The sequence below is a fragment of the Melanotaenia boesemani genome, chromosome 15, assembly GCF_017639745.1.
Source record: "Melanotaenia boesemani isolate fMelBoe1 chromosome 15, fMelBoe1.pri, whole genome shotgun sequence".
In the NCBI taxonomy this organism is placed as follows: Eukaryota; Metazoa; Chordata; class Actinopteri; order Atheriniformes; family Melanotaeniidae; genus Melanotaenia; species Melanotaenia boesemani.
The window spans coordinates 9,200,978-9,221,471 of record NC_055696.1 but is presented as its reverse complement, the minus strand read 5'-3'; the positions used below and the strand labels follow the sequence as shown (position 1 = coordinate 9,221,471).

The window sequence follows — 20,494 nt, the reverse complement described above, 5'->3', positions numbered from 1 at the left end:
ATGTATTTTAAGGCCACACTTCAAACACACTGCCTCCTTGTTTGACATTGGGAAAATCAAAAGAAATCAGCCAAGATATCAGGAAGAGAATTGTGGAGCTCCATTAGTCTGGTTCAACCTTAGGTGCAATTTCCAGATGCATGAAGTTGCCACGTTCATCTGTTCAAACAATTATCTGCAAGAACAGACAACATGGGAACATCCAGCCATTATACCGCTCAGGAAGGATTCGGTTTCTGTGTCCCAGAGATGAACGTATTCTGGTCCGACATGTGCGAATCAACCCCAGAACCAAAGCTAAAGACCTTGTGAAGATGATGGCTGAAGCAGGTAAGAGTGTGTCATTAACCACAATCGAGCGAGTCCTGTACCGACAAGGGCTAAAAGGCCACTCAGCCACGAAGAAGCCATTACTAGAAACATAAAAAAGCCTGATTACAGTTTGCAGACGCACACGGACAAATACCTTAATTTCTGGAGACATGTCATATGGTCTGATGAAACGAAAGTGGAACTGTTTGGCCATAATGACCATCTTTACAATTGGAGGAAAAAAGGGGAAGCTTATAAACCTGAAAACACCACTCCGACTGTGAAGTATGGCGGTGGCACCATTATGTTGTGGGGCTGTTTTGCTGCAGGAGGAACTGATGCAATTCATAAAATAAATGACATCATGAAGAAAGAACATCAGCCAAGAAGTTGAAGCTAGGGCACAAATGGGTTTTCCATATTGACAATGACCCTAAGCATACAGATAAAAATGGCTTAACAACAACAAAGTCAATGTTTTGGAGTGGCTATCACAAAGCACTGATCTCAAACCCATAGAAAATTTGTGGGCAAAATTGAAAAGATGTGTGCGAGCAAGGCGGCCTACAAACCTGTCTCAACTACACCGGTTCTGTCAGGAGGAATGGACCAGAAGTCCAGCAAACACTTGAGAGAAGTTAGTGGATGAACACCCAAAACGACTGACCCAAGTCATACAGTTTAAAGTCAATGCTACCAAATACTAAGGGAAATGTATGTAAACTTCTGAGTTTGAATAAAGTATAAACAGCTTCACTGAAATATTCTTTCACCCATTATTGCAGCATTTCACAAATAGAAAAAACTTTAGTAATCCTAACTGACCTTAAAAAAATGAGAGGTTTAGTGTTTAATTTCCAACAGTGAAGAAAAAAAGGTTTATGTATCTTTTTTTTACACTTAAACTTTTGGTTTCAATTATATATGTGAGCTTTTGATCACTCTGCTGGGCTCAGACTTTTACAAAATGTTAGTCACTCTGACTCTTTGGCCTTTGGCTTTACATTTTTATATCATTCTGCAGTAAAACCACCAAATATATTCTGTTTTAGCCCAGCTTTAGGCAAGGTGTAACTTTAATCCACATGTTCAGTACTCATCAAAGGTTTAGACACACCAACACATTCATTTTTAATGTGTCCAAGCTTTTAACTGATACTGTGTGCAACCTGAAGAACTTCAAAGCAGGTTGAGTCTAAGTGATCTGTAGTTATATCTAGGATAGATCTGACCTAGTCTTACAGAACGCACCAGTCATCTGAGACTATACAGTATGTAATCCATGTCTGTGGTGTTGTCTCTGAAGAAAGCTTCTCCACATGACGGTATACCCAATCGTTCTGGAGTGCAAGCAAATGTTGGATTGCATTGAGTTCAGACTTGGACTCTGTGCAGCCCACCACCAATAATCTTGTTTGCTTCTCATCAGGGTCACTGTTGGTCAAGATTTTCATACTGACTTCATTTCTTCATCTTGAGGTCAGCTTCCATGGCACTACGGCGCCCTCTGGTGCCACCATCCTATAATCAGAGTGGAAAGAAAATTATTTTACCTTGCTGACACCAGTGTTTCACTTTAACAAATAAGTAACAAATCACTTTAACCTGCACATTTATTCAAGTCCAGCTCTACACTTTTATTGGTTGTTTTAAGCAGCAGCAGTTTTAATTGGTTGTTTCAGCTTGTTTAATAGGAAGACAGAAAATTTTAAAAGGAATAGGATGGGTACTTACAAAAAGTGAAAGGAGGAAGGCAGGTGATGACATGGACACAGTGTCCTGTAAGAAGAAAATGATGCACACCAAAGCTGTGACTCAAAAGCTTGTAATTCTCTAGAAGCAGCTAAATAATGCTAAGAGATATAACCATAATAATCTATCTTTAAGTGAACTATAAGAACACATTTCTGCAGAAACTGGCACAGCATTTGAACATTTGCAGCTTTCTTCTATGCCTCTCACTTACATCTTTGCAATACTTTCTCAGGCCAGTAATTTTCTAAGGAACATGCCAGCAAGTTTGACTCAGCAGCTTCATACCAATTACACTGTTCTGCGCATCCACAATATTTTGGCAACATTTTTTAAAAAATATTATAAGTAGACAATATTTGGGGAAAAATTTGATCAATTATTTTCCAGTCCAGTTTTATATTCTGTTTGTTTACATGGAAAGAAAAAAAGAGCTATCTTTCTGGAAGGATATTACCGTTTGCTTCAATTAACTACTTGTGTAAAGTTTCATATCCAATTCATGATAAGAATAATTGCCTGAAATATCATGCTTTGGAAAATGACTAGCACATTTAGTTCGGTATCACTTTCTTCTACCTTAACATCAGCCCAATGCCTCACCCTTGTCTCTTCTTCTGTAATCTCTGCTTTTGTCAAAATTTTAGTCAAGCACCTTGTCAGTAGAGTCCTGTTTGCGTGTGCTCTCACGACCCCTCAGGCTCTTAGCGCTGATACCAGATTCTGACGTCTCCATGATGAGCTGGGTTGCTAGAAACTGTTGTATCTGCTCCATGACATCACGTTGCATCTCCAGAGCCATGTGGTACACATCATGGTCCAGGCCGTTGTACATAACGGCGTTCTGAAACATCAGCATGATGTCTCTCTGGAACTCAGCGGTGGTCCGAATTAAACCAGTCTCAATGTTCTTTTTAATGGTGGCCAGGTCCATGGGCCTGCAGAAGTGAAGAACAATGAGGGTGATGGGCTGTTGATTGAGTTATTCTGTGCTCTCAGATGTTGTTTTTTCAATTCTTCCACTTAAAAGTTGGCATTTTACAATTTATTTTCTGCTTACCTGTGCACAATACTATGGTACCCAGGTGCAATTTCATCTGTTACTGGTTGAAGGAAGACATTTGCATACCTATAACAGGGTCAAATAAGATCTGTTCCAGTAATAGCATAAAAGGGGGGACAGGAATCATAAAACAAGCGCTGCATCAGTTGTTAGTGTGGAGGTTAAGAGCCACATTCTGACCTGTGGTTGGCTGCTGCACGCCACACAAGCATGATGGCTTTTTTCCAGATCTTGTGCGCCTGTAGAGCCTCCAGGTCTTCACTGCACACAGAGCTGCACATTGATGGTATGAAAGAAGGAAGTAGAAGAAACGCAAATGTAGTAAGGAAGCAGAACCTGCAGCGCCATCTAGGAAGCACCTTTTACCACCATCTCACACAAATGACAGTCTTTCCTTGCAGGGTGTGCCTGAATGTGTGTCACTCACAACTGCGATGAAGCAGGGCTGCTGGGGATGGAGTCTGCGGTTGTATGGAGCTGCAGAGATGAGGATGCTGTGTGGAGACTGTATCCATCCTCACTCTCACTGGCTGCAGGTTCTAGCTCCATTTCCCCATCTGGTTCTGATAAGAACTCCTCCACCCCATCACCCTCTTCTTCTCCACATACTTCTGAACCGATGATTTCTTCTGCTCTGGTTTCCAAGGTGTTCTTTCCTCCCTTCCCACTAGTTCCACTTTTCACTTTTGTCTCCTAGAACATAGAGAAATGTGCAGAAACTGACATAAAGGTCCCACTTTAGTGCCACTGTGAAGCAACACTGGTAACCACATGCATCATGTTTGCTTTGTTCTCATTAGGTGCTATACCTCAGGTTGCCTTTCTGTCTGTGGGATATCTTCTAATACTGAATCTGCCAAGATAGAGCAGACAAATAAGGAGATGGTTATTAAAATGTATTGTCATTCAAATTAAAAATAATATTTAAGCATGAGTGTTTATACCTTCATAAGATTTTTTAGGTCTTTGCTGTGCCTTCTTATCCTTTTCACTTTTTATCGTACCATCATTTGAAGTCTGCTTTTTTAGGTCTTCCATCACACCAGTCTGTCTTAGTGCTTGAGGCTGTGGAGGTGTTGAATTGTGGCAGTGATCTAAAGTGTTTGAGTGGCACAAGGATGAGGAAGTAGGAGGGAGGCTCCTCAGGTCCATAGGAAAAACCGTCAGACTAGTATCGTGACTGCTGTACAGAGAAGAGAGTGAAGCTTCTGCACCTCCATCCAGGCTAGGTTGAAGCGATGAGGTTTGTGAGGCCACGGTGGGCACTCTATGGTCAGTCTCGTGGGGCTGGAAAGGCCCAGTATCCCAGGCCTCAGATAGAGCATGGCCATTCTCCTCACAAAGAGATAGAGCAGCCTCAACTGCAGCTGCATCCAGAGCCTCTGCAGCTTCATCTGCCTGTGGAGAACATAAATATGACTCCATTTTAAAGGCATCTTTTCAGTAAAAATGATTAAACACTAAATTTTTCAGTAGTTGATCTTAGTACTGTAAAAATCTAAAATATTTGTTTCTTTGAACCTTCTCTTCAATAATGGCAATAATGTCCCCCACTGTCTTCAGGTCCAACTCATCTCCCATGTAAGACACAGTTACATCCTCCTCGCTGACCTCTGACACCTTCTCATCTGTAGAAAGAGGCTGGCATCCAGGAGGCACAGATGGCACTGTCTCATCCACTTCTGCACACAGGCGACAAGTCATTTCAAACTGGAAGTAATAGCCTTGCAGCACACAGTTACTATAAATCTTTTTTGGGATCTTCAGTTAAATTAAAAAGTTCTGAATCTTCTTCTGGACAATGTAAAAACAGTTTAGGTAAAGCAATATAGTGAATCTTTGTTTGTATGAAATGCTCAAGTAACAGAGTTTACAGTTAAATTTTCCAGCCATTGTTAGGAGTGAGAGAGGGTTTGGTCTGTGGATTGCATGGATGGAAGTGGACGGACCTGTACTTGCTGTTTCAGTGGACTCAAGAGAAACAGGAGTGGCAGCAGAGAGAGGAACACCGGAGGCAGAGTCTGTAATAACCATAAAGCCCAACGGAGGAGAAAACTGGGTGGGACCTGCCTCCAGGAGACGGGACAACATTGGGGCACCTGCCATGCAAGCATTTGCACACACAAACACAAAGTGAAGACTAAGCACATGAGCAAACAACAGCAGCACTCCAATACAGACAGCAAACACATGGTGCATTTAAAATTCACTAGTACATCCAAAACAAGTTCGAATACACAGTGATTCAGAAACCAAAAAAAACATTAAATACTACATTTATCAGTTGTTAATGATGATCAAATAGAGTTTGTACCTGTTGCTTGAGAGAGAGGTTGACAGGCTGAAGGAAGCTGTAATTCATGTGCTCCTGTTACATTACCGGTGGACACATCACCTTCCCCAATCTGGAGCACACACAAAGGCAAGGCAAGGCAAGGCAGTTTATTTGTATAGCACATTTCATGTACAGGACAATTCAAAGTGCTTTACATAAAACAAAGACATTACAGATATTTAGAAATAGTAAAAGGCATCAACACATAATCACAATAAAATAATAAATTACATTAAAATGATTAAAAGCAAGATAAGTTAAAAAGTTACCGTGCAGATTTCATGCATAGGCGCATGAGAAAAGAAATGTGTTTAACTTGGATTTAAAAATGTCTACATTTGGTGAAAGTTTAATCTCCACTGGCAGTTTGTTCCACTTGTTTGCAGCATAACAGCTAAATGCTGCTTCTCCATGTTTAGTCTGGACTCTGGTCTGGACTAGTTGACCAGAGTCTTTGGATCTAAGAGCTCTGCTAGGTTTATATTCTCTGAACATATCACAGATGTATTCTGGGCCTAAACCATTCTGGGATTTGTAAACAAGCAGAAGGGTTTTAAAATCTATTCTGTGACTGACAGGAAGCCAGTGTAAAGATTTCAAAACTGGTGTGATGTGTTCAGATCTCTTAGTGCTGGTTAAAGCTCTAGCAGCAGGGTTCTGGATGAGCTGCAGATGTTTAATGCTCTTTTTAGGAAGTCCTGTTAAAAGACCGTTACAGTAATCCAGCCTACTGGACATGAATGCTTGGATGAGTTTCTCCTGGTCTTTCTGGGAGACAAAACTTTTAATTCTGTTGATGTTTCTGAGCTGGTAAAAAGCTTCTTAGTGACAGCTTTGATGTGGCTGCTGAAAGTCAGGTCTGAGTCTATCAACACTCCAAGGTTACGAACTTGGTTGGTGATTTTAAGAGCCCGAGTCTCCAGGTGTTTGCCAATGCTGCTACCAAACAGAATAATCTCAGTTTTGTCTTCATTTAATTGTAGAAAATTCTCCTTCTTCCAGGTGTTTATTTGCTCCAGACACTGACACATTAAGTCTATTGGACTGCAATTGTGTTTCTGCTTTTGTAAAAGTTGTAGGAAATTTTCTGGTGTGTTCATGTACAAGTGTAACAGTTTGTTGTCTGGTGATGGTGTGGATTGAAGGGTCGTTTCCTTCTGTCTGTGATCTTCTTGTCTCCTTTCTTCTTTCCCTTTTGCTCTTTTTGCTATTTTCCATCTTTTTCTGTCCCCTCCGGTCAGGTCCAGCAAGACTACATAGATTCCGTGATTCAAAGTAAATAAATAAATAAATTAATCACATTATCAAGAGGAGCCTTACCCATAGGCCTCCCCTTGGCAGAGCAAATATGTTCAGCACGATACAGCAACCAGATTATCATTTTGCTTGCTATGATGCTGGACAGGACAAGTAAAAAAAAAAAAAAAAAAGTCTATTGGACTGCAGTCATCTGGTGACAGAGACACATAAAGTTGTGTCTCATCAGCATAACTTTGATAATTAATGCTATAGTTCTGTAATATTTGACCCAAAGGGAGCATATACAAGTTGAACAGAAGAGGTCCAAGGACTGACCCCTGGGGGACTCCACAAGTCATGGCCACTCGCTCAGATTCATAGCTGCCGATCGTAACAAAATAACTCCGGCCTTCTAAATAGGACCTGAACCAGTTAAGGACCGCTCCAGAGAGTCCAACCGAGTTTTCCAGCCTGTGCAACAGGATTGTGTGATCTAAGACAAAACACTTCATTTTCTAAACAGTGACCGATAGGTTTGTGTGTGTGTGTGTGTGTGTGTGTGTGTGTGTGTGTGTGTGTGTGTGTGTGTGTGTGTGTGTGTGTGTGTGTGTGTGTGTGTGTTACAGTCTGAAAAAATGTGCTCCTGGTTCACACACATTCTGTCAAAGAGAACTTTGTATGTAGTGGCAATGGGTAAATGTCTTGATGTCTGTTGTTTTTATGTTTATACAAACAGCTTTATTCCTATATTATCAGAGGAATGTAAGAGGGTAATGATCTGATTCATCATTACATAAAGTATAATTGTTTTGGTATTTTAAAAGAACTCATCTGTCAGTACACACATCATAGCAGAGGGGAAGAGTCCTCTGAGGGCATACATTGAGGAAGCTAAAAAGGTAAAGGGCAGAATGTCTGAGTAAGAATCCAGTAATTAAACTAGGACTAGCTTTTAGTTATTGTCAGTAAAAGATTGTATAACAGATGCTTAGCTGGTCTTGTAGCAACTGTACTAGTGAGTTATGTTAGCTTGCTGGCTATGTACATGTCCACTGTATGCAAGTGAGGAAAGGATCAAAGTACTATTAGCAGTTAGGAAAACATTTTTTAAATAATTGGGCTATAATATATTTGTAACATAACAAAACTTTGCAACAAAATACAAACAAAAAAATGCAATATTTTGGCTTATTAGTCAACAGCAGATAAGCTGAGAAAATTTACCCGCCATTTTTTCCCCCCAAACCATAGAAGATTATCTCCAAAATCATCTTTACTATTTTCTCTAAAGAAAGATTTATGAGTAAATAACATCCATTTTACATGTAAATCCACTGACATACCAGTCTGGAGTTTGTAGCCAAAATACTGCCTTTCTTCAGTAACTCTGACAGGAGAGGTGATGGTGGTGGTGTGACTTTCTGGTTCAGGAACTTCTTTTGAGTGGGGTCCTCAAGAAGTGCTCCAGGACTGCTGTCATCATTACCAGGTCCACAGGGCTCAACAAACGTCATTAACCTGGCTGTTCCTGAAGCCTAAAGACAGAGAGAGTGAAACAAGAAGGAATTCTTTCACTGATGTGTTCATTAGAAACTATATTGTTGTGTTTCCCGTCTTCTAAGGGAATGACCATCTTTTGGAATCATTTTTTTTAGTCAATACACAAATGGTTAAAATTCTATTTTTAAATGTCACAAAAAATCCAGGATATTGTTATAATTTTTTTAACAGCCCTTAAGTTTAATTGAACCTTTAGAAACTTACTTTTGTGGATGCAAGATCCATCGTCAAGCACTCGAGTGGGTCATCTGGTGAGAACTCCTGGCTTGGAGAGCTACAGGCTGAGGGTGAACGCATGGTAATGCTGGACATCCGCTTAGGTGTGCTCTTTGCCACCTGTCTGGCTGAAAGAGGGAGAAGCAGCTTAGAGAGAAATTTTCTTTTTTGTTTATTTTACTAGTCATACAAAAGCTGATGGTCGTCGTTCTTCTTTTTTTGCCTTCTTTTTAAGAAGAAAATGTGTCATGATTCTCTTGTTTTTAGCCATGCAAATAACATTGCTCTACAAAGGCTGGTTTATTTGTCCAAAGGTTTGGTGGTTTCCTGGGATAACTTCTACTTTTTCTGAAATATATACTTATACTTAGTTAAATAACTAAAGCCCACAAGATTTATATCTTGATGTCATCAAACCAAAACACTATGGAGTAAAAGAAGATACCCTGATAAGCAGCTTCTGTGGTTTTTTTTTTTCAATTCTGCTTCCTCCTCTTCCAGCTTCTTCTTCCTTACAAAAACACAAAAGATTGTTTTGTTTTTACACATCATCTTTTATTCTAAGCTTCACAAATACAAAAAAAAGGAGGAGTAAACAGGTTTGATAAAAGGTTTATTGCTTCTTACTGCAGAATTTCTTCCCACAACTCCTCCAGTTTGGAATCTAGATGTCCTGTTTGAATCAGTTCAGCTTCTTTCTTCAGCTTCCTGTGAAAACAACATAAGATCAGTCAGTGTCGCGTGTGATTTACATGAGATGAAAAATATACATTTTTGGAGGGGTATTATGATGATGTGTTCATGCTGTTGAAGTTACCGGTGTTTCTCCTGAGTTTCTTTGATCAACCTCTTAAGTTCTTCAATCCTCTCAGCTGTCAATCTGCGCACTATGACATCCTCTACCGTCTCCACCACGTCGCCTTTCTCACCACGCTTTCGCCTGAAGGTAGCAAGTGTATTAGTTTACAAATACATCGTTTACACATGTTGTTTACACACACTTTCAACTTACTTTGGGGCCTCTGTTGTTTCCAAGAGCTCAGAGTATTTGGAGGCACAGTGCTGTGAGGATGTAAAGAGGGATCAAAATCAGCTTTGTGATGGGTGAAAACATCACTTGTCAAAGGTACTTTTTGTTTGTTTTTTCAAGTTTTTGAGCTCATAATCTGTGTTACCTTTTGAGAGAACCAATCAGGTGGTCTTCCAGGCTCTGCAAATGGTTTGATGGCTCGACTGACAGACACCCTGTTGAGATGATGGAATTTTGTAAAACAATCCGAAATTTATTACACACACAAAGACTTTGCATCCAAACCACTGTCCTCTTCTTGTCATGAAGAGGACAAGGGTTTAAATTTAGTTAAATCTATATTTCTGGTGCCTTCGAGCTTTATATTCATGAAAAATGTATGCAAACTTAAACATGATGCACTGAGTTGCGTCACATATAATATGCTGGTTCATCACAGGATTAACATACATAACAATGCAGTAATAGTAAGATGCTACTTTAAGCTTAATTTGTCATGTGTTAATGAAAAAAGTGCGTGTGCACACCCACTCACATGCACACATGCACAGCAGCCAGCATCTCAGTGTCTACCCTTAACACCCTTAACATTGACAATATCTTAACTAAAACATTCTCATATGTAAAGATGGAGTGTAGAAATAACACTGCTATTTGAACACTGTCATATAGCAAATTTACATACATGACTATATCATACACTATGACACATACTATTTTACACACATAGTGCACAATATGATTTGCACTAGCTTTAGCCTAAGTGGAAAAAAATGCATTACCAGTTCTGGTCTCCACTCTTCATGACAGATGTGGCCAAACATAGCTTCTCTCTCACTGACCATGGCTCTGTTGGTCCAATCACAAGCAGTTTGTGCTCTACAGATGTGGGCAGGATGCGGACAAAACATGAAACACACTTTATGTTGTACATTTCAAACAAAGCCTGCTGATTGCCTGTTGTCGTTCTCAGGCCTGGCATCGACAGTACTCTTAATCACACCATTTCTATGGCATTTATGAGCGAACTGCCCATCGTGGAAGCAGGACACTGTAGATATTTAACTGCTGTGAAACTGCACCCAAAAATGTCTTCTTTTTTTAAACACATGGTGTTAATTAGAAACCACCACTACTGTATGCAGAACTGTCAACAAATGATGACAAGCATTAATCCTTGCAGCAGGCTCCCCTGTAGGGACCGAAGGCTGCCATGAAGGGAAGTTGGTGGTGGTAATTTCAACGCTAACGTTTGGTGTGCACCGGTGTTACTCACTTCCAACCCCGTTTGCCATCTTCCTGTCATCCCGACATTCCATACATCTTGTTAGATAGAAACTCGAGGAAAAAAAATCGCCGGGGATGTCCGTAAACGACACACAGACAAGTGTGGACGTTAACGTCAGTGGGGTGTTACGTTCTGGGTGTTCGGGATGTGAAGGTTTCTCTTTAGTAGCTAGCACGCGGAATAACCGTTGTCTATCAAAGTCCCACTCTCGTGTATCTTAGCTATTGGTAACTTCAGGACTAACCAGCTAGCTCAGAAGCTACGTTGAACTCACTCAGTGAAAAGTCGCAAAACGGTTTAATTTCCCCTAAACCTCAACAAACTCTATGCTGTCAAGCTACATCTAGTCTAAGCAGAAATATTTGGACAACTAGACCCAACGTCATTTTTCATTCTAGCTAGCAGCGAACTGTTCCTACACGCCCACCTCAGTTATGATGATGGTACAACCCTGGAGGCTGCTGAATTTTCATAATTGCTAGCTTGATTTGGTTTCATGCATAGATTACCTTTTTATAGCAATAATATGAACAACATATGTTAGCTCAACTGATATTTATATATACTAAACTTTATTAAACGTATATGTTTTGAGCCGAACTGAGGTAAATTTTAAACCACAAAGTGTGTTGTTTGCCACAAATCCAAGTTATAACCCGTGTATAGCAGGCTATAATGTACTATTTACCCATGATTACATCTGGGGAAGTACTGTAAAACGTAGAAAATATATAACAGATAAATATCCTGCATAGTGTGTTGGTAACTAAACGAAATTAACAGTTCATATTTTGATTTAGTCTCATATGTTCATAACTGATCAAATGCATGTGAGTAACATGCTATTAGCAATCCTCTACAATGAATACCGCTGAAAGTGAAGTTTAAATTGCTCTTGTGAGTCTAACGTAGATCTTAAATCTTAAAAATATATAAGATTAATAATGGAAAGATGAAGAAGAAAAATAGTATTGTGTTTTTATTAGTTACTGTACCATTCAAGACATACTTCAGCAATACAACATCTCCATAATGCCATCAACAAAAAACCAAAAGTCACATAAATGAACAAAGAAGTTACAAAAACAGCCACGAGGGAGAGTAGAGCACAAGTATTTCTTTTTAGATGCAGTAGTTGTTGGGATGTTCACAAACACTTCAGTGATTTTGCTGCAGCAGTCTACAGTTCCAGTTTCACCTGTCCAAGCATAGGTTTTACGGAAGTTATTTATTTATTGATTTATTTGTTTTTGTTTGTTTGTTTGTTTTTTACCAATCAGAAATAAGTTTTTAGATTAAGCAGGAAAATATGGCCCAACATAGGAGGGCTCTGTAGCTGTCAAAAATTACTTGAATATCCACTTTCATTTGTATGGTGAAGTGTCTGATCCTCAGCATTTTATTGGTTTATAACAAAGCCACCACATCACAGAATCAACATAATGGCATCAAGAATGAGAAGAAGGAAACAGCACAATGCCATCACAAATAAAGAAAACTACAGTGGGGGTATAAGTAAACATTTATTTGGGGGGGCTGAAATTACAGGCATGTGAAATGTGATCCTGAACACACCCTGTGTTTTGGAAGTTTCTGTCAGAGCCAGAGACTGAACAAACTGATTGAGAAGGCTGTGCTGGAGATAACTCTGGAGCAGCTCGAGCTGATTGTCCAGAAAAGAATGCTGCACAAACTGCTGAAAATAATGGACGATTCCTCACATCCTTCAAACAACTCTGTGAGCAAACAGCAAAGTGTGTTCAGTGATTCGTTAAGTCAAATGCAAGCCAGAAAAATACAACATTGCAGTTTCCCTCTGGGATGAATAAAACATTTTTCATTTCATTTCAATTCACAAATATTACTGTCTGCTGGGAATTCTCTCATTGTCTGTGAATATAGTTATTATATAAATTATATCTTCATTTTTTTACTTATTTATGTGTGCCTGTTATATTTCCATTTTCTTATGTGTGCTAGCCCGAGAGACTCCTTAAAATTTTGTTATACTTGCATGACAATAAAGTTCTTGAATCTTACAAATCATAAGAGGAGGAAAAAAAAAAGGGGGAAAATTAGAGATTAAATTATTAACAATGTGTTGAATTTTGAAAGATTGTTTTATTAGCCACAGTTTAAAATATTAGTCTTAAAAGTAGCTAAATCTGTCAAATATATGTAGTGGTGTAGAAACCTTATAAATTTCTCTAAAATGTCTCTAAAATACATCAAATTAAAATAGACAAAATGCACCTGCCTCAAAATTGTAATATAATGTTTAAGGAGCTAATGATTTTGTTTTGGGATCTACAAGATGTTTATACAATTTAATGTTCAAAGGACAGTTTTTAAAAATATATAAATTATTATATATATATTATATTATTGTTTTTTTTTTGTTGTTGTTTGTTTGTTTGTTTTTTACCTTACTCCTTAAAGGTAGATTTATTTTTATGTTTTATTAAAAGTTACCACCACAAGGGGGCAGAGTTTTATCATATGTATATTGTATGTTAACTTTTTTTTTTTTTGTCTATTTTGGTTTTGAGTTCTTGAGTTGTTTTGCCCCCATGTCTTGTTTTCTTTCAGACTAGTGGAATGAAAACATGTAAAAGACAAATGTAGTTGGTCATTCAACTGCTTTTGACCTACTACATAGCTGTGGAAATTAGTAAATCTTTAATTAGATAGTATAAACTGCTATATTTAAAAGTGACATTTAAGAACACCTGAATAATTCTCTAGTAATTAACTCGAAAAATTTAAATGTGATATGTAATTGTTCATTTTATTGTAATGTTTATTCATATGAACCTGTATACAAATTTGTAGGAGCACCAAACAAAAAGCTGAGTTTATATATATTTTTAAACCCTGTAACCTAACAGTATCTTATTTCAGACTAATGTTAAGGTGGAAGATATTTGTTTTACCTTGACATGTTTTAACTGGTGACTGTAGTCTTCCTCAGCTGTGATGTTTCGACCTGTAAATTATGGCTATGAAATGCGTAGTAGCAGTTGCATAAAAGACATATACTGAAAACTAGAAAAACGGGTTTGTGTTTGCATAATGTGGCAAAATATGTCACCTGGGATGCTTAGGTAGAGCAGGGTCTCTTGCAGTGAAGACTTTTGGCTGTTATGTTCAGGTTGGGCTTTAATATAAAACTAATATTTTTAAAATAGAACATTTTAAACCAGAGGTCTCATCTCTGGTTGCATCAACCTTAAGATGCTGCATCAATAATGAATTAACATTATGAGAGAAGAGTCATGCTGGTTGGGTAGTTACTTGGAGTTTAATATCAATATTAAGCTCTCATGAGAAATTCTCCACGTCATTTACAAAAATTATACAACACAACTGAGCAATTTAGATGTCTTTGTAACAGAGGTGGTGCAGCAGCTCCTTCCTCCCATAAAGTCTTTCATAAAGAGAAACCAATTACTAGTGGGAAACAAATGTTAATGAGGTCCCTGGCATTTAACTCCATAATACTGTTGCATTGCCCCCTGCTGCTCACTGAACTAAGTCAACTCTACAGGAAAGACTAGCAGCCTTTTAGAGGATAAAGGGAGATAAATTATGCTGTTGCCAGAGAAAACTCCCACCGTCACAAAAAGCCCATCCACTTACCCTTAAAATTTACATTGATACGTCCCTGTGCTCTTTTGTAATTCTTCAAGGAGAAAATTAGGCTCTTAAAATACATGCTGTGCAAATAAAATGGTATTTTTCTTTGTTTATGAAAACAAAAATGGTAAAACTTGTTAATAATGTAAATCTATTAAATGTTCCATGTAGCCTTAAAGAATCCCTGAAGGTTAAACAAGTGATAAATGTAAAAATTTAAAAATGTATAACTCATTGGACAAAGAAGAGTTAGGTGATATTTCATTGCTTTAACATCAATACATTCATGGAACTATCTGAAAACATTGCAAACATCATGAGACTTACAAACAAATATAATATTTTAACATAAGTCTCCTAAAAAACTCTTGTTTTTATTATTGCTCTTTTGCAAAACAATTTTATTGCCCCTGAAACAAATGAACCTTTGAATTTTACTCCCAAATATGTTAGATATAGTAAAAATTAAATTAAAAGAAATAAAATTAAAATGAAAAGTGGTAAATAAATTAAATGAATGGATAAAGCAGCCTTGTCAAATCGCTTTATATTTTTCTGTTCTATTGTGTTTTAAATCTGTACTCTCTAGTGTTGCTTTCTTATTATTTTTTAAATATTTTAATCAAAACTAAACAACCAGTTATGTCAGTTGCATCTTTGTGTATTTTAAAGCTGTTTTTAGTTTTCCATTTCAGAACATTAGCCTTGATATTATCTCAGGTGAGTGACAAATAGAGGCTTCAGAGATGAAGGTCACACCACATGTTGCCTTTTACTGCTGCACTGAGCTCATCCTGGAGGCAGAGCCACCGCTAATTATTTGAAGGAGGAAGCTTTCCTCCCCATCTTTGCTATTAATCTCACCTCATTTGTTTCTGGAAGTTGGTGTAGCAGATCCTGTTGAAGATAAGCCCGCTTTCATTCCAGGAGCCAAGAGGTTGCTATCATTCTTTTTGGTGAGTAGGATAAATCTTGTAAGACGGAACAGTTTCTTTTTTTCTCACCTACTTTTATCCAGATTTAAGGTAAGTGTTTATTTAAAGCATTTATCTCTACTGTGTCTTTAGATGTTTAGGATAACTACAAGTGTATTATTTTAAAATGTGGAAATTATTCAGATTCCTCATGACTCCCATAACAAGGATGAAATAAGTAAATGGTATTTTTTGTTATTGACAGAATACATTTCATTCACCCTTTCAGGTGGGAATCAATGATAGTTTTGCACAATGTCTTTGCAAAACAGCAGCCATGAAGGAACATATGTAGTAAAAAAGCAACGATAACAACTTTACGTTTGTACTGTGTAACATGTTAATATTAATATTAAGTGTATTTACACTCTTGGTAGGCGGATGCCCCCCCCAGAGAGGGCTGCTCTGTCTCCGCTCCCCTGCCCTCCTCCTTTGAGACCCTCCCTACACCACTTACAGCTGAGACCCAGGGAGCAGAATTAACAAGCAAATTGAAACAGACTCCATAGATGCTTTCAGTTATTATGAAAGCCAATATGTTTGCTTTATAGCAGATTTTTTTTTTCCCCCCTAAAGCATTTTTTTGTTGTTTGTTTTTTTCTGTAGTTTGCTGCAGACTGACGGACTTTAGTAGTAAGGGGCAGGATGTCCAACAACATGGCTAAGATTGCAGAAGCGAGAAAAACAGTAGAACAACTGAAGCTGGAGGTCAACATTGAGAGGATGATGGTAAGTCAACAAATTACAGAAGTTCAAAGCAAAAGTTGATTAAAACATCTCAACGTGTGATTTTTTTGTTTTCACTTAGGTAGGTCTCAGGATTCTTTATCTTTCACATACTGTGTTAAATGCAGCTTAAAAAGTACAAAACTGAACACTGGGACAGGACAACATCCCTTTTCAGTCAAATGCCAGAAAAATATGTTACATTTTCTTCAGTATGATTCAAGTTAGACAGGCATGTTGTGGAGTTTCAATCAATTTCATCAGATAAGCTAAAATTTAAGATATTATCTTCCCCTCTTTGGCTTACAGTCACACTGTTGCTCACATTTTATGTATAGGTATCCAAAGCAGCAGCTGAACTGATGGCCTTCTGTGAAGCTCACGCCAAAGATGACCCTCTGTTGACACCAGTACCTTCATCGGAGAACCCGTTTCGAGAGAAAAAGTTATTCTGTGTTGTACTGTAACCCTATGCATGTGCAAGACACCTGTGAGTTATATAGCTGGGCTTATTTCAATGTGGAAAATCAGCACAATGAGCATATTTCCTATTTTACACAGCTCTGTTTTCAGTTGAAGTAGTTCTGTGGTGATATGAGAAATAATTGCCTTTTGAACTTGATAATGATGGTAATAAAGTTTTATTTAAAAAGAAGTACAAAGGTCATTGAAACAGAGCTGCTGCTTTTCTTTGTGCACTCAGTTTAAATATTAACTAAATCCTACATCTAAGCTCTCACTGAGTCTTTTTGAGCTCCAGAGCCTCAAGAGAACAGAAGTCAGTGACATTTTGAGTTAATTTAACAAGTTTACTAAAGTTATTGAATGAAAAATGGACATGAACATTTGGAAATGCTATATTCTCTTAATATTACATACTTTTTAACATTATATTTGCTCAGCAGGACAAGGGTGCTCAGTGTTTGGCATAGCGTGTGTACTTGTCTTTGTTAAATAAATATCTGAATTAACAACGTGATCTAAACAGGCACTGCTTGCCTGCTTCCCAGGGGGATGTGGCTAGCACACTTAAACAACTGCAAATGAGGGGTGGGGCTATGTGTTTTGTACAGGTTAGAGAAGAAGGCAACAGGTGTGCTCAGTTTACACAGGTCAGAGTGCTCTCACTGTGACACCTGCTGAGTGTCAGGGATTTCCTTGGGGATTTAAACAGCTGAGAATAAGGTATGTATATTTTGTCAACCATTTATGTGAACATTCAGCTTCTGTACATGGACCAGCTTACCTTGTGTTCAGATGGATATGCATTAGATATCCAGAAATGATGTTTGTAGTCTTTCTACACACATACGGACATCTAGACAGCATGTGTGGAAGTATTTTAAAATATATGAAATGATGAAAGAAGAAACAAGAGGGCAGTGACATCAAGTCAAACGGGACTAATCAAGAAAAACTTGTCTGACTGAGCAGGTGGTTTCTTAACACACCTCTACCAAATGCCCACACTGTCATGCTTCAACAAAACGAAAAGCTCAGCAATAGTGACTAAATGGTGACAGAAAAAGTAGTAAAACTGAGTTACAGATCGTCTTTTTGAATTAAATTATTTTTTTTTGACTTGGATGACCAATATGTTCATATCCGAACAAACCTGTTCGATTTGAATGTCAGGTTTGCAAGACAAATGAGTTACGATTGTGTGAATTCAAATGCAGTGCCTGGTCTGTATGGTAAAATCCATATATGCTTGTTTGGATGTCATGTATCTCACTGTCAGCTGCTGTCTTTGGTCTATTCTCATTTAACAGTTTATTATCTGGATTCATTACAAGGATGACATGCCATGTAATAAAGTGATTAGCCTGCACTCTAACCCCAGTGTTTAAACTTTATACATGTAGAGGAATAAAGACAATTAACCAAAACAGTTACTGTTATGTGTATGAGATCACTTAGCTATCTTGTACTTCTTGTGTTTTCAGGCCAAAAACAATGGCCAACTTCGGAGGACATGCCATTCCTGGCACATTTTTTCTGTTTTATGGCTTTTGGCTAACAGTGAAACACATTCTCCAACACTACTGGAGGACAAGACAGCCTAAAGGAAGGCAGATTATACCACCCTTCTTTAAAAAAATGGAATACCTTGAAGGAGGATTCAAAATCTTTGCCTCATTTGTTGGTTAGTTCTCCTTTAAATCCATCTTCATCACTTAAAGCTTGTTGCCACCTCACCTCACTGGTGTGACGTCCTGATTACAGGTATTATGGTCGAGCAGTTTGTGGTGGATGGACCACACGCCCACCTGTATGACCAGACGAGCAGGTCATGGGTTAAGCTGATGAACTGGCAGCACAGCACGATGTATCTGTTCTTTGGAATTTCGGGAATAGCATTAGTCACCAGTACTGCATCCAAACTGGTACCAGTTGGAGTTGACCGCTTTGCTCTCTCCTTGGCTCTTTTTGTTGAAGGTGAGCTGGAAAGAAGCACTTTTAGTTATTGTTCTTCTTCATCACTAATGCATGTTCCCCACTCGTATTTATTTGAGCCGTGTCATGTGTTTGATTCTTTACGATTCTCCAGGATTTCTGTTCTACTTCCACGTGCATGCTCGGCCTCCTCTGGATGCTCACGTCCACTCCTTGCTGCTGGTGGCTGTGTTTGGTGGATCAGCCAGCACCATGCTGGAGGTGTTTAAAAGAAACAACATTACTCTGGAGCTGCTCAGGGCATGCCTATTCATCCTGCAAGGTTCATGGTTCTACCAGGTGATCAGAAAGAACAAATATTTTTATATTGGTGTATTCTTTTAGTTGTTTCTCTACACTTTTTCATGAACAGGATGGGTTGCAGGAGGGATACTTTGGCTGTTTCTGCAAGTTTGCAGAAACACCAGGGGGTTAAATGCGTCAGCTGGCTTTTACATTCAACTATTTGTGGTTTCAGATTGGATTTGTGCTTTACCCCTTGAGTGGACCAGAGTGGGACCTGACACTACATAACAACATCATGTTTGTCACAATGTGCTTCTGTTGGCATTTAGCTGTGGCCCTGCTTTTAGTTGCTTGTACCTCCTGTGTGGTTTGGTTGTAAGTATCCCATCCTCCACATCAGCAGGCTCTGAAATGAATAGTTAAATTAGCATTGTTCTAGATCTATACAGAGCAGGGTAGACATAAAACATTTGGATAACAGGTTGACTTGAGCGCAAAAGCAAGTTCAACTGGTACAGGAATGTAGCAATAAAATGTGTTTCTACCACGGCAGAGCAGAAACTGTTCTCCATCCAATGAAAGGAACAGACATTCTATATTGCCAAAGCAAATCCACATGGAGCTGAAAGCCTTATTTAATTCATACATAGGGGTCATCATTTGAACTGTTTTTAAGAATTTATAAAAGAAAAAGTTTAATTAGTTCAACTTGTGTGAGCGCTCTATATTCAAATTCAAACGTTTATTACACACTTTTGCTGTATTTCAGTATTATTGCTGTAATTCAAAGTGAAAGCATGAAAAAAAAACATAAGGTCTACATGCCTAAAATGTTCTGAAATCTATGCAATTTTTAACGAGAGTGCGAGAGATAGGGGTGTATGCAGCATTTTGTTCATACTGATTTTAGCAAATACAAATCCGCTAAAACATTTGATTGAGCTGCCTTAAGTGCATGTCATGCTGATAAAGTGGCTACATCCCACCAGTAGCATATATGCTAATCAGATATTAACAGAGGATACTTTGGGTCGTGGTGGTTGTTAGATGGGGATACTGAGGATCAGGTTACAATCTAAACATCCCACAGATGTATGTGTGTTTTATATAGAATTATATACACAATTCTCTTATTAGGATTTTTTCACTTTCTGACCTCTAATCTTGTAGTTTGATAGAAATTTAGTGAAATTTTATTTTAAAATAAGCAAGAGCTCTGCAACACCATTAATGGTTTAAACTTCTGTCTTTGGAGTGCAATTTTACTGCTTTTTTTCCCCTCACAAAATGTGTCAGATTCTTGTAGCAGGATGCATTTAGCATTTTTTCTAAAACTTCTGTCTTCTCCCAACAGAACAGTGACACGATTCTCGAACAGGGGACAGGACATAGAAATTGGAATGAGAAACACATCCTCCAAAGAAAGCTCTCAGAAGGCTTTGCTTGAAGAGTCTGATGAAGAGTGAAGGCATGGTTACTGTTCTTTGCAATTTTACTAAAATGTAATATCGTTTACTATTAATAAGAAAACCATGCTGTATAAGCCACTCTGCTTTAGAGATTTTGTAAATAAACAAATATAACAATCTATAAGAATTTGTTATTCTTTGTAAAAACATTTTATAAACACAGAAATATAAAATATTTGAAATATCTGGTCTGCTCGAATAAAATACAACAC

General features: G+C 38.1%; 3 protein-coding genes across 4 annotated transcripts; 2 read left to right on the top strand and 1 right to left on the bottom strand.

Moving 5' to 3' along the window:
• Positions 1-709: 709 nt before the first annotated feature.
• On the bottom strand, positions 710-11,204 carry LOC121654138 (bromodomain-containing protein 8-like). The gene is given in 21 exon segments (XM_042008083.1): positions 710-1,833; positions 2,047-2,091; positions 2,720-3,002; positions 3,125-3,193; positions 3,308-3,400; positions 3,555-3,820; positions 3,937-3,980; positions 4,072-4,525; positions 4,649-4,809; positions 5,077-5,226; positions 5,442-5,532; positions 8,045-8,236; positions 8,466-8,605; positions 8,923-8,953; positions 8,955-8,988; positions 9,105-9,185; positions 9,295-9,417; positions 9,490-9,539; positions 9,653-9,722; positions 10,290-10,386; positions 10,784-11,204. Coding segments are annotated over 21 exon segments (2,577 nt in total). The 5' UTR covers positions 10,827-11,204; the 3' UTR covers positions 710-1,773.
• Positions 11,205-15,086: 3,882 nt separating this feature from the next.
• gng8 (guanine nucleotide binding protein (G protein), gamma 8) lies at positions 15,087-17,040 on the top strand. 2 transcript variants are annotated; one of them, XM_042008085.1, is made up of 3 exons: positions 15,087-15,387; positions 16,012-16,134; positions 16,470-17,040. In XM_042008085.1, exons 2-3 carry the CDS (start codon positions 16,051-16,053, stop codon positions 16,596-16,598), a joined length of 213 nt encoding a protein of 70 aa, XP_041864019.1. In that variant the 5' UTR covers positions 15,087-15,387; positions 16,012-16,050; the 3' UTR covers positions 16,599-17,040. The 2 variants fall into 2 exon arrangements, with proteins under 2 accessions (XP_041864019.1, XP_041864020.1); XM_042008086.1 differs by having other exon boundaries at positions 15,372-15,456.
• Positions 17,041-17,186: 146 nt separating this feature from the next.
• tmem45b (transmembrane protein 45B) lies at positions 17,187-20,400 on the top strand. Its single transcript, XM_042008084.1, has 6 exons — positions 17,187-17,316; positions 18,078-18,277; positions 18,358-18,570; positions 18,683-18,867; positions 19,046-19,188; positions 20,168-20,400. The coding sequence occupies exons 2-6, from the start codon at positions 18,088-18,090 to the stop codon at positions 20,277-20,279; spliced, it is 843 nt and encodes a 280-aa protein (XP_041864018.1). The 5' UTR covers positions 17,187-17,316; positions 18,078-18,087; the 3' UTR covers positions 20,280-20,400.
• Positions 20,401-20,494: the final 94 nt, after the last annotated feature.